The following is a 14,830-nucleotide window of genomic DNA, read 5'->3' on the forward strand; positions in this document are numbered from 1 at the left end:
TGTGAACGCGGTTTGCTCTAAATTGGTCATTTTGGAAAGAACTGAGTCAAAACATTAATATACAGTACAATAATATACATTGATATACACCACTCCATTAAGAGGGGGCGGTGCCCATGACAAACCCTTTGATGGCCACTTTAGCTTCTGTCTGCTCTCCAGGGGCTGCTCTATGGTCACTTTACCTTCACTTATTTTTGAGGATTCCATCCATGGATGGTGGAGTCTGAGATGTTTGAGGTTTAGAGATTACATAGTAATCCTGCATGGATTTCTGTGGAATCTTCTTTGTTGTCACAGGTGCCCCTACGATCCACATCTCGGATCGCAGGTGCACCCATGCCCCTCTCCGTGGCAGCGGCCCTTCCCGACCTCACTTACCTCTCCACATTCCTGCTCCCGTCCCTCGCCACTTCCCGGGATTCCATTTAAGCCGGTTTCTCCCAGCATTCCCCACCGGATCTTTGCACTATATGCCATCGAGAAAGCTGTGTTCTGAGACCTGTGTGTTGACCTCCGGTTGTGACCGAGGACCCGTTCCCGACTCTGCTCCTTTGCTGCCAGCTCTGACTTCTTGCTCCGTCACTGACCTTTAACCGTTGCAGCCTGTCTTGACCTTCTTCCTGTCCCCAACCATGAGATTGCCTGCTGATTCTGTACCTCGACCTTGGCTGCCCCTGCGGACAAGTCATGCCTGTGCACCACCAAGCCACAGCAAGGCCAACCCGCTTTGTGGCGGGTTCTGGTGAAGACCGGGTGCCACTTAAATTCCGGTCCCAGGTGTCAGCTTGTGTCATTGTCCGCGGTGGTCCAGGGGGTTCACTACCCCAGAAGCCTGACATTTGTGCATCCCAGATCTGTCAGACCTTTGGTTTCACCACTCCAGTGGTGGCTCTTGGTCTTGGAGCTTTTATCCATCAGAAGTGCTGCCATCTTGTTATCACTGAGCCAATCACCAACCTCAGCAGTTACATCTGTATGAAGGATACATGAGTGTGGGCTCAGGATTGGCTAAGATGTCATCACTTCTGCTCCACTGAAATTAGAATCCTCAGAAACTGAGAGCAGTTGCTGGAGTAGTTCAGGTCCATCTCGAGAGTTGAGCATAATTTTTTTTTTCAATTTTTACGAAAAACCTGCATCCGCGGGAGGGGCTGGTTATACATATGATCAGTGTTAATTGTTACGAAATAGCCTTGTAATGTCTATCTGTAAAGCTTCTCCAGGGGCGGCCATATTGGCATAGACTTTCGGATTATTGAGATCGGCAAAAAAGAATCCCTCCTGATATAGAGTTTGTGTCCTGTATGAATTCTGCACATAAGTTTTTAAGAGCTAGATGGGATAAGAAAGACCACGCCTATTTTGCTGCCTTGTAAAGCAGCCCCCTTACCATCAAGCATGACTTTCAGGAAGCCTAAGGACACGATGTGGGATTAAGCCAAACCAGTAGATCTATTCCAGAAGGAACAGATTCCCAAATATAGACTGCAGTGTTTCAACCTATTTGGGTCTCTTCAGTACAGTGTAGGGAACTGAGTCTGAAGCTTTTGACTAGGGTCGGGGAGTAAGAGTTCTCTGTAGCAAAAGAGACCGTGATTTCCTTGTTCCATATAGGAAAACGTATTTGCATATTTTCAGTATGAATGTTCCCTGTGCTATGCCCTATTTCACCTGTGGTGGCGCTCTAGGGAAGAGTGCAGGACCTTAGGAGGTTTGTTCAGCGATTGACTCAGCTTAGGTGAGTAGGTGTAATACAGAGTATAATACACAGAATTAAAGGGGGTTTCCAGCCTATATATATATATATGAATGATCTATCTTACTGATAGGTCATCAATATCAGATTGATGCAGAGGGTCTGACACTGATAAATCAAAAAGATTTTGTAGCAGAGAATTGAACAGAAAGCAGACAGCGCTCTCCTCTATGTAGTGGCAGAACAGAGTCACTGCAGCTAGACTCCTACACAAGTTAATAGAAGATGATCCGTAGTAACCTGGTGTGTCCACTATAAAGAGATCGGCACTGTAAGCTGATTTTGGGGGGTGTTGGTTGGAGGAACCCCTTCCATCTCGATACTGAGGATAGAATCTGATATCCAAAGGGTAAATCCAAGTCTTATTATGTGTCTAGGGAAGTAGGAGCTGAAAAAGCTGGAAGATGATCCAGGGATAAGCGGCACAAAGGTCTGAGAACCCCTTATCACCCCCTGATAAATAGAGCACATATCCAGGTTGTGCTGAATATGTATCAGGATCCGCGATTACTATTGTTTCCATTCCTCCTGACTGTCTCCATGTCTCTGGATGTAATGGATTGTCTATGTGTAAGGACACCATGAAGTTGTATCTTCAGGCTTCGCTCGTGTTCAGACATGAAACAACGATCCGGCACTGACAACAAAGGCGGATTGTGATCCCTGCGCAGCCTGACACATTGTAGCAAACATTGTATCAATCCTGACACACACAACAATGGGTTTGATTTTTGAACATGAAAATCCCCCAAATCCTGAGATTATTTCCTGTTTTGATGCGAATCTAGAGCCGGCGCAGGAGGAGAGGGGGACAATGGCCTCTTGTTCTGGGGTATCACCTATCAGCGGCTCCAGGGTAATGAGACCCCTCCAGGATCAGGTTCTGGAGTTCTTCTCAAATGTTAAGGCCCAGGAGGAATTAGAGGAGATTCTGTGGAAGTTTAGCAAAATCTACAGAGAGATTATAAAGATTAAGAATCTTCTTCGTTAAATATTTGTGTAATAATTGAGTTACATCAACTTAACCCCAAGATTCCTGGTCCTTATTCTGATCACTAAGAGAAGACGAGGAGTCGGCACATGTACCATAGTTTCATTATATACAGGATAGGAGTAGTAGTACTGTGCCTATTTATACAGGATAGGAGTAGTAGTACTAGGCATATATATACACGATAGGAATAGTAGTACTGTGCCTATATAGACAGGATAGAAGTAGTAGTACTGTGCTGTGCCCATATATACAGGATAGGAGTAGTAGTACTGTGCTGTGCCCATATATACAGGATAGGAGTAGTAGTACTGTGCTGTGCTCATATATACAGGATAGGAGTAGTAGTACTGTTCTGTGCCCATATATACAGGATAGGAGTAGTAGTACTGTGCTGTGCCATATATACAGGATAGGAGTAGTAGTACTGTGCTGTACCCATATATACAGGATAGGAGTAATAGTACTGTGCTGTGCCCATATATACAGGATAGGAGTAGTAGTACTGTGCTGTGCCCATATATACAGGATAGGAGTAGTAGCACTGTGCTGTGCCTATATATACAGGATAGGAGTAGTAGTACTGTGATGTGCCCGTATATACAGGATAGGAGTAGTAGTACTGTGCTGTGCCTATATATACAGGATAGGAGTAGTAGTACTGTGCTGTGCCCATATATACAGGATAGGAGTAGTAGTACTGTGCTGTGCCCATATATGCAGGATAGGAGTAGTAGTACTGTGCTGTGCCCATATATATAGGATAGGAGTAGTAGTACTGTGCTGTGCTCATATATACAGGATAGGAGTAGTAGTACTGTGCTGTGCCCATATATACAGGATAGGAGTAGTAGTGCTGTGCTGTGCCCATATATACAGGATAGGAGTAGTAGTGCTGTGCCTATATAGACAGGATAGGAGTAGTAGTACTGTGCTGTACCCATATATACAGGATAGGAGTAGTAGTACTGTGCTGTGCCCTTATATACAGGATATGAGTAGTAGTACTGTGCTGTGCCCATATATACAGGATAGGAGTAGTAGAACTGTGCCCATATATACATGATAGGAGTAGTAGTACTGTGCCTATATATACAGTATAGGAGTAGTACTGTGCTGTGCCCATATATACACGATAGGAGTAGTAGTACTGTGTCCATATATACAGGATAGGAATAGTAGTACTGTGCTGTGCTCATATATACAGGATAGGAGTAGTAGTACTGTGCTGTTCCCATATATACAGGATAGGAGTAGTAGTACTGTGCTGTGTCCATATATACAGCATAGGAGTAGTAGTACTGTGCTGTGTCCATATATACAGGATAGGAGTAGTAGTACTGTTCTGTGTCCATATATACAGGATAGAAGTAGTAGTACTGTGCTGTGCCCATATATACAGGATAGGAGTAGTAGTACTGTGCTGTGCCCATATATACAGGATAGGAGTAGTAGTACTGTACGGTTCCTATATATATATATATATATATATATATATATATATATATATATATGATAAGAGGAGAAGTACTGTACTGTACCTATATATACAGGATAGGAGTAGTAGTACTGTACTGTACCGATATATACAGGATAGGAGTAGTAGTACTGTGCTGTACCTATATATACAGAAAAGGAGTAGTAGTACTGTGCTGTACCTATATATACAGGATAGGAGTAGTAGTACTGTGCTGTGCCCTCATACACAGGATTGGAGTAGTAGTGCTGTGTTGTGCCCATATATACAGGATAGGAGTAGTAGTACTGTGCACATATATACAGGATAGGAGTAGTAGTACTGTGCTGTGTCCATATATACAGGATAGGAGTAGTAGTACTGTGCACATACATACAGGATAGGAGTAGTAGTACTGTGCACATATATACAGGATAGGAGTAGTAGTACTGTGCTGTGCCCATATATGCAGGATAGGAGTAGTAGTACTGTGCTGTGCCCATATATGCAGGATAGGAGTAGTAGTACAGTACTGTGTCCATATATACAGGATAGGAGTAGTAGTACAGTACTGTGTCCATATATACAGGATAGGAGTAGTAGTACTGTGCACATACATACAGGATAGGAGTAGTAGTATTGTGCTGTGCCCATATATACAGGATAGGAGTAGTAGTACTGTGCTGTCCCCATATATACAGGATAGGAGTAGTAGTACTGTGCTGTGCCCATATATGCAGGATAGGAGTAGTAGTATTGTGCTGTGCCCATATATACAGGATAGGAGTAGTAGTACTGTGCTGTCCCCATATATACAGGATAGGAGTAGTAGTACTGTGCTGTGCCCATATATGCAGGATAGGAGTAGTAGTACTGTGCTGTGCCCATATATGCAGGATAGGAGTAGTAGTACTGTGCTGTGCCCATATATACAGGATAGGAGTAGTAGTACTGTGCCCATATATACGGGATAGGAGTAGTAGTACTGTGCACATATATACAGGATAGGAGTAGTAGTACTGTGCACATATATACAGGATAGGAGTAGTAGTACTGTGCTGTACCAATATATACAGGATAGGAGTAGTAGTACTGTGCTGTGCCCATATATACAGGATAGGAGGAGTAGTACTGTGCTCTGCCCATATATACAGGATAGGAGTAGTAGTACTGTGCTGTGTGTATATATACAGGATAGGAGTAGTAGTACTGTGCTGTGCCCATATATACAGGATAGGAGTAGTAGTGCTGTGCTGTGCCCATATATACAGGATAGGAGTAGTAGTGCTGTGCTGTGCCCATATATACAGGATAGGAGTAGTAGTGCTGTGCTGTGCCCATATATACAGGATAGGAGGAGTAGTACTGTGCACATACATACAGGATAGGAGTAGTAGTGCTCTGCACATATATACAGGATAGGAGTAGTAGTACTGTGCACATATATACAGGATAGGAGTAGTAGTACTGTGCACATATATACAGGATAGGAGTAGTAGTGCTGTGCACATATATACAGGATAGGAGTAGTAGTACTGTGCACATATATACAGGATAGGAGTAGTAGTACTGTGCACATATATACAGGATAGGAGTAGTAGTGCTGTGTCGGAAGTGAACGGTTCTGACTATAATTCTCTGAGCTTTCCGCATTCTTCATGTAATGCCCTCACAGAACAATGGTGGCTCATTGTGGGCTTGTAAGGTCACACCACTGGATTATTCTCCACCATCGCTGATCTCTACTACAATCTTACCTTACGTTGTTACTATTCCCAGAGTGTGTAACAGAGAATCAGTTATTCTTCGCCCCTCCCCCTTGGTCATGTGTATTTTCTGGTCATCACCTCCATGTGAGGTCACCATTGGGATTGACCTCTCGTGTACCAGACATCAGTAATTTTAGCCTCCCCTCTATTACCCTCCAGTGGGGCAGGTGTCTCCTGGTCCGGGTCGTTACTCTGATGTCCTCCGGGCACCTAGAATACAAAGATTTTACTGAGAGCCTCAGTCCTCCAGCTCCTGACAAAGACTCTTTATTGGCCACCTGTTTCTGTGTCAGGAGTCAGTGATGTTTCCTAATCTGGTGCCACCAACTGTCGTATTAACAACCTATAGGCTAGAAAAATCTGCAATTGTCTTTGCTAAAACCTTTTATGACCTGAGATATTTTGTGATTTACAAACTATCTTTACCCAACACTTAGTTATTTGCTAGAGGAGACCCTCATGTATCAATGAGATTGGATAACAGTCCAGAGAGTATCTTTTACTTTGGAGGACCCAGTCTGTAAATCTCAATGTACCCAGTGTAATGCCACGTGTGTCCTGCGGAGGCGCTGCAGGTAAACTGAACCCTTGCAGCTGGAGTTCTCTGAGGGTCATTGCTGATTTCAACAGTTATTAACCCTTAAAATCAGTGCAGAACCTCATTTCTTTCATATGGTCTTACCTAGCAATTGAATCCAATGTAAAGGAAGTTTACATTTTGCAAGTGGTTGTAACATATTTCAAGATACAAAATCCTCTATTTTATTGTTTATGTGTTTTTTCTGATTCCCCGGTCTCTCATCATTATCAACTTCTCCTACAAACAGTTCTTTGGTAGTCTGGGACACTCCCTCCTGATGTTGGCTGATCCGCCTGAATTCAATGGGGAGGGGGGGGGGGGTGTCACAGACTACACAACGCGCATTGTCTGGTTCATGCATGAGTAAGAGGGAGCGTCTCAGACAACTGTATGTACACTGTACTTGGCTTGTCCACAAGGGTCAGGGATGAGCGTCGTAGACTACTCTATGCCCCTTGTGTTTAGCTGGTCTATCCAAGATCAAGATGGCCGCCTCAGTCATCCAGACTACTCTACGCACAGCATGCTAAGTTGGTTTACAGTCTCAAACTATTCTATGAATCATCATTTTCTGTTCTATCACATAGTGGACTACTCTCTGCCAGCTCAACTAGACCAGCCAAGTTCAGGATGAGGTTCTTGGACTACTCTATGCTTATTGTTCTTGGTAGAGCACCAACCAGAAGTAGGTGACATCTCAGGCTAATCTATGTACACTGAGCTCAACTGATCCATCCAAAACCATACAGGAGGAGGTCTGCAAATTACTTTAGGCATGGACGGTCCATCCAAAAGCATGGGTGTCTCAGACTACCAAATAGGAAGTCTTCATAGAGTAGTCAGAAAATCTGGTGGCCATTTACTTAAAGATATGGTTTGCCCAATTCAGAATGCTGACCAACGTGAACTTTGCGGAAGTCCTTGGTGGACACTTGATCTGATTGAAGTCGGGTTACTGTAAAAAAAAAAATCCAAAGAGGATCAAAATAACTCTTTCAAAGGTGGTCGCACCTGTTGTCAGCTTAGTCTTTTAGGTTCTTTTCCTTGTATCCTCAAATGCAATGTCCTTGGGAAGACCAACTATGCACTACATGGATCAGCTGCTCTTCCAATGGCCTCCTATTCCAGCCTGGATGAGGTCATGACTTGGGCTTCCCTTTACGACGTTCCAATGCCCTTCTAGAACATATTGACAGAGATTGACTACTTTGGACTACTTCGAGTTCAGTAAGGAACCCATTCAGATACTTTGGCAACTTTGCTGTAGGTCTATTTTAGGATGTCATGATGTATTGAAGGATGTTATTGAGCTCATGATGACCAATTCAAAGCCACTGTATTGTTGGTAGACATGACTCTCGTTGTCCGCTGTGATTTACGAGGTGCTTGCCTTTGACGTGGGTGATTAGGACATTGTAAAATGTGGCTACTATTTTGGATGTGTTACATGAGACCGGTCTCACATAACTTCCGGGGGTCTACTTTCAACATTCAAATAAAAGTGAGATCTTCTGAGGACAAGACTTGCTTTGAAGATGAGCTCAATATACCTACGGTATATATATCATGGATGATAAAATTTGGGAATGCATGGAGTGTGACTTAGATACACTGATTGCCTTTTTTGATCATTTTGATGTTTTACGACCCCTTAATGGTCTCAAGTTCAATGTAACATTTCATGTCCAGGGGTCACTGCTCTTCATTGTAGAAGCTCAGCAATTCATGTCTATCATTATTGTCCATTTGCAATAAAAGAACATCAAAAGGGACCATTACTTAAAATTGCAATTATGCCCAAACAGAGAGCGATTATGTAATTCTGTAAGAGTGGCTCCTATTTTGTACATTAAACCCTCCAGGTATTACACAGATGGATAGTCATCTAAATGGATGCCAAGAACTGTGCTCCTACTGCTCCTCCTGGGACGATGCCTGGCAGGTCATGGAGAAGTCAACTGATTGATGGTTCTGGTGCTGGACCAGCAGCTCCAAACTTTAGAGAATATGTCTAAAATTCTCTCTTGAAGACATCTAATAGATATTTTCATCAAGTGAGGCAATGGGTGCATTTAACGGCACCTGGTCTATTGGTCTTACTGGAACCCAATTTGGAATAAGAACCCCAATATCGTTAAAAAATATCAGTAGAGCCTGGGTTTAGAGGTGATATGTAATGCTCAAAGGATGTAGACCCATTGGGGGAGATTTACTTACCTGTCCGACTCCAATGCACTCTGCCAGGATTCACTAAGATCGTGCTCCCGATATCCTGCATCCGTCACTTCCCCGCGGATTTCTGCCGGAGTTCACCTTCTTCCTGGTGCATGTAAGTGCATTGTCTTGTGACACAATTTTAAAGTTAAATCCTGCGCTCAGTCTGCTCCATTCAACGGCCGCTCCTTGATTTCTGTTGCTTGGAAGCAGTGCCAGCTGCGCCACAATGCGATCATGTGCGACACAATCCCAGTGCAAACCCCTTTCAAAGCTGCGCAAATCCCAAAAATGGCAAACAGTCAGATGAAAATGCGTTACAAGACCCTTAGTAAATAGGCCCCATTATGTTCCCAAATCAGTTGGATCCCAGGAGTAGTTAAAGAGTTTGACGCATATGACCAAGACAGGGCAAAGGCCAATGGTAATTATCAGCAAGTGGTCAAATAGAAGAGTCCAGGGCTGTAGGAATATTATGGCCCCTACAAATCTGGAATCACTTCCTACATCTGGGACTAGAATCAAGCTACTTGTGGAATGGAGGATGTGTCCCTTTTGCCTTCTTTCAAGCTGCAGTTTGGAGGACCTTGACTCTGGTCTACATGTGTATGGAGAGCAGGGATAAATGTATGAGGATTTCATGGTAGAAGGTCCTTCTCAGTATAAAATATGGTGGGTTGTTTCGGCGATTGTTGGCCCCCTAGAAGGTTTGGGCCCTGGCCCTTAGATACGGGCTGTGAACAGGACAAGAGTTTATCCATGTAGAAAGATTCAGGTACTGTCAGGGAAGGTGGAAAAATGCTGTAGGGAAAGAAGTGCAAAAAGGTCAAGTCAGACAGGAACAACTTTGAAGGCACCAGATTAGTCTTCAAACACTTGCTCAGGCACCTAACTGTGGAGGACGGTGCCATGGGTAGTCAGTGGTCAATGGAGATAAGTTCTCCTGGCTTCTTGCTTTCTTTTTGTGTATTATTTGCCCTACAGGGAGGTGGACAGTAGCAATGGAGGTAGGGAGAGACACGATGAGAGTGACATGCACAAGGTTAGGGGGACAGTTAAATGGACATTAGATTTATGGCCAATCCTAACAACGTTCTCATTGTAAATCAATATTTCTGCAGAGTGTTCATCCAGTTTTAGGATCGTGATTCATTACTAACATATCAGGGCTTGATGGGCAGCCAGAAGGAAAGATGATGGTGGATGAACATTTGGCTAATTCAACATCTCTTGGTCGTAGAAACTTCTGACATATTGTTCTGTATTCTTCTGATGTAGGTGAATTAAATGAACCCGAGCGTCTTTAAGGAGTCGCCAGAACAATGCGAACCAGCATGGGATGCCGAATACCTGTTTTACTACTTGTGATTTGGGTTTTGGTTTTTGGAGGAGGACACTCACAGGCGCAGAGAGCTGGTAAGTTCTCTAATACATTCAATGATTGATACAAAGACTAAAGGTCTGAGGGCAGATACAGTAAGAAACCCGAAAATCACTGCAATGTTAAACCTTATGTCATCAAATTCCTCCCCACTCTATCGATAATACTGCCTCCTATGTACAAAAATATTACTACTATAATACTGCCCCCTATGTACAAGAATATAACTACTATAATACTGCCCCCTATGTACAGGAATATTACTACTATAATACTGCCCCCTATGTACAAGAATATAACTACTATAATACTGCCCCCTATGTACAGGAATATAACTACTATAATACTGCCCCCTATGTACAAGAATATAACTACTATAATACTGCCCCCTATGTACAAGAATATAACTACTATAATACTGCCCCCTATGTACAAGAATATAACTACTATAATACTACCCCCTATGTACAAGAATATAACTACTATAATACTGCCCCCTATGTACAGGAATATAACTACTATAATACTGCCCCCTATGTACAGGAATATAACTACTATAATACTGCCCCCTATGTACAAGAATATAACTACTATAATACTGCCCCCTATGTACAGGGATATACCTACTATAATACTGCCCCCTATGTACAGGAATATAACTACTATAATACTGCCCCCCTATGTACAAGAATATAACTACTATAATACTGCCCCCTATGTACAAGACTATAACTACTATAATACTGCCCCCTATGTACAAGAATATAACTACTATAATACTGCCCCCTATGTACAGGAATATTACTACTATAATACTGCCCCCTATGTACAAGAATATAACTACTATAATACTGCCCCCTATGTACAGGAATATAACTACTATAATACTGCCCCCTATGTACAGGAATATAACTACTATAATACTGCCCCCTATGTACAAGAATATAACTACTATAATACTGCCCCCTATGTACAAGAATATGACTACTATAATATGGCACCTATGTACAAGAATATAACTACTATAATACTGCCTCCTATGTACAAGAATATAACTACTATCATACTGCCCCCTATGTACAGGAATATAACTACTATAATACTGCCCCCTATGTACAGGAATATAACTATTATAATACTGCCTCCTATGTACAAGAATATAACTACTATAATACTGCCTCCTATGTACAAGAATATAACTACTATAATACTGCCTCCTATGTACAAGAATATAACTACTATAATACTGCCCCCTATGTACAAGAATATAACTACTATAATACTGCCTCCTATGTACAAGAATATAACTACTATAATACTGCCTCCTATGTACAAGAATATAACTACTATAATACTGCCCCCTATGTACAAGAATATAACTACTATAATACTGCCCCTATGTACAGGAATATAACTACTATAATACTGCCCCCTATGTACAAGAATATAACTACTATAATACTGCCTCCTATGTACAAGAATATAACTACTATAATACTGCCTCCTATGTACAAGAATATAACTACTATAATACTGCCCCCTATGTACAAGAATATAACTACTATAATACTGCCTCCTATGTACAAGAATATAACTACTATAATACTGCCTCCTATGTACAAGAATATAACTACTATAATACTGCCCCCTATGTACAAGAATATAACTACTATAATACTGCCCCTATGTACAGGAATATAACTACTATAATACTGCCCCCTATGTACAAGAATATAACTACTATAATACTGCCTCCTATGTACAAGAATATAACTACTATAATACTGCCCCTATGTACAAGAATATAACTACTATAATACTGCCCCCTATGTACAAGAATATAACTACTATAATACTGCCCTCTATGTACAAGAATATAACTACTATAATACTGCCCCCTATGTACAGGAATATAACTACTATAATACTGCCCCCTATGTACAAATATATATCTACTATAATACTGCCCCCTATGTACAAGGATATAACTACTATAATACTGCCCCTATGTACAAGAATATAACTATTATAATACTGCCCCCTATGTACAAGAATTTAACTACTATAATACTGCCCCTATGTACAGGAATATAACTACTATAATACTGCCCCCTATGTACAAGAATATAACTACTATAATACTGCCCCCTATGTACAGGAATATAACTACTATAATAGTGCCCCATATGTACAAGAATATAACTACTATAATACTGCCCCCTATGTAGAAGAATATAACTATTATAATACTGCCCCCTATGTACAAGAATATAACTACTATAATACTGCCCCCTATGTACAAGAATATAACTACTATAATACTGCCTCCTATGTACAAGAATATAACTACTATAATACTGCCCCCTATGTACAAGAATATAACTACTATAATACTGCCTCCTATGTACAAGAATATAACTACTATAATACTGCCTCCTATGTACAAGAATATAACTACTATAATACTGCCTCCTATGTACAGGAATATAACTACTATAATACTGCCCCCTATGTACAGGAATATAACTACTATAATACTGCCCCCTATGTACAAGAATATAACTACTATAATACTGCCTCCTGTGTACAAGAATATAACTACTATAATACTGCCCCCTATGTACAAGAATATAACTACTATAATACTGCACCCTATGTACAAGAATATAACTACTATAATACTGCCCCCTATGTAAAAGAATATAACTACTATAATACTGCCCCCTATGTACAAGAATATAACTACTATAATACAGCCCCCTATGTACAGGAATATAACTACTATAATACTGCCCCCTATGTACAGTAATATAACTACTATAATACTGCCCCCTATGTACAAGAATATAACTACTATAATACAGCCCCCTATGTACAGGAATATAACTACTATAATACTGCCCCCTATGTACAGTAATATAACTACTATAATACTGCCCCCTATGTACAAGAATATAACTACTATAATACTGCCCCCTATGTACAAGAATATAACTACTATAATACTCCCCCTATGTACAAGAATATAATTACTATAATACTGCCCCTATGTACAGGAATATAACTACTATAATACTGCCCCCTATGTACAGGAATATAACTACTATAATACTGCCCCTTATGTACAAGAATATAACTACTATAATACTGTCCCCTATGTACAGGAATATAACTACTATAATACTGCCCCCTATGTACAGGAATATAACTACTATAATACTGCCCCCTATGTACAGGAATATAACTACTATAATACTGCCCCCTATGTACAAGAATATAACTACTATAATACTGCCTCCTATGTACAGGAATATAAGTATATAACTACAGGCGGTCCCCTACTTAAGAACACCTGACTTACAGACGACCCCTAGTTACAAACGGACCTCTAGATGTTGGTAATTTACTGTTCTTTAGTCCTAGGCTACAATAAACAGCTATAACAGTTATAAATTATGTCTGCAATGAAGTTTTAGTGTTAATCCTGGTTCTTATGACAACCCAACATTTTTAAAATACAATTTTGACAGACACCCAAAACATTTTGGCTGGGTTTACAATTATAAAGTATACAGTTCCGACTTACATACAAATTCAACTTAAGAACAAACCTACAGACCCTATCTTGTATGTAACCCGGGGACTGCCTGTACTATAATACTGCCCCATATGTTCTGTCTTCACCACCAGCTACAGATACAAATTGAGTTGCTGACCCCTCTGTATGTTATAAGAACACAATGAAATAAAACCGTTTGTAGACGTCAATGTCGCTTTATTTATAATCAGAATGTGTCCCAAAAGAGAGCGGTTTTAAATAACTGATCCTGCACATGGACACGCGCGGCTCCTGCAGCTTATGTTGCTTTATACACTGTGAATACCAGGGAGAACATATTAGGGATGGAGCCTACTATACGTTATATTTATGTATTGTATTAAAAGGCCCCAGAAATGGACTAAAGCCCCTAAGTATATCCAACCAATCAGGCAGCACTTTCCATGCTTCATGCTGAGCCTGAGGTCGGGAAGTAAGATTTCTCCTTACAGAGACTTTGCCAATTGAGGCCGCCCTGTAGGAGTGTGTAGCCCTGGATGCTCCAATAGGGGATTCTGGGAAAAAAAGCACAGTTTTCCAGAATGGGATTAGGAAAACTACGCCTCTTTTAGCTACCATGTTAGGCAGCTCCCTTGACATCAAGCATGACCTTCAGGAAGCCTAATTACATGATGAGGGATTAAAACCAAACCAGTTTCTACTGCAGAAGAAACAGATTCCCAACTGTAGACAGAGCTGTTTCCACCTGGTAGGTCCGGCTTCATGTCAAGGGACAGGCTTTCCCTTATCCCATCCTGGAAAACTTTGCCTATTTTCCCAGAAGCCCCCTAGTGGAGCATCTATGGCTATAAGACTGCCCACGCCTACACGGAGGCCTTAATTGGCAAAGTCTCCGAAAGGAGAACTCTTACTTCCCGACCCTAATCACAAGCCTCTCACTCAGCCAAACCAGTTCCCTACACTGTACTGAAGAGATGCAACCAGGCCGAAACAGCACTGTCTACGGTTGGGAGTCTGTTCCTTTCTTTAATAGAGATACCGGTTTGGTTTTAATCCCGCATCTTGTCATTAGGCTTCCTGAAGGTCATGCTTGATGTCAAGGGAGCTGCTTTACAAGATAG

At 41.3% G+C, this 14,830-nt stretch overlaps 1 protein-coding gene across 1 annotated transcript in view; it reads left to right on the top strand.

Annotated features, from left to right (window-relative positions):
* The window catches only part of COL22A1 (collagen type XXII alpha 1 chain), a 315,022-nt gene that overhangs the window by 24,259 nt on the left and 275,933 nt on the right, over positions 1-14,830 (top strand). Inside the window, exon 2 of the mRNA XM_072151139.1 lies at positions 10,048-10,185. Within this exon, the coding sequence (XP_072007240.1) occupies positions 10,092-10,185 (94 nt within the window). The 5' untranslated portion in view covers positions 10,048-10,091. The remainder of the gene's footprint in view (positions 1-10,047; positions 10,186-14,830) is intronic.

Source organism: Engystomops pustulosus, chromosome 5 (genome assembly GCF_040894005.1).
Source record: "Engystomops pustulosus chromosome 5, aEngPut4.maternal, whole genome shotgun sequence".
Classification (NCBI taxonomy): Eukaryota; Metazoa; Chordata; class Amphibia; order Anura; family Leptodactylidae; genus Engystomops; species Engystomops pustulosus.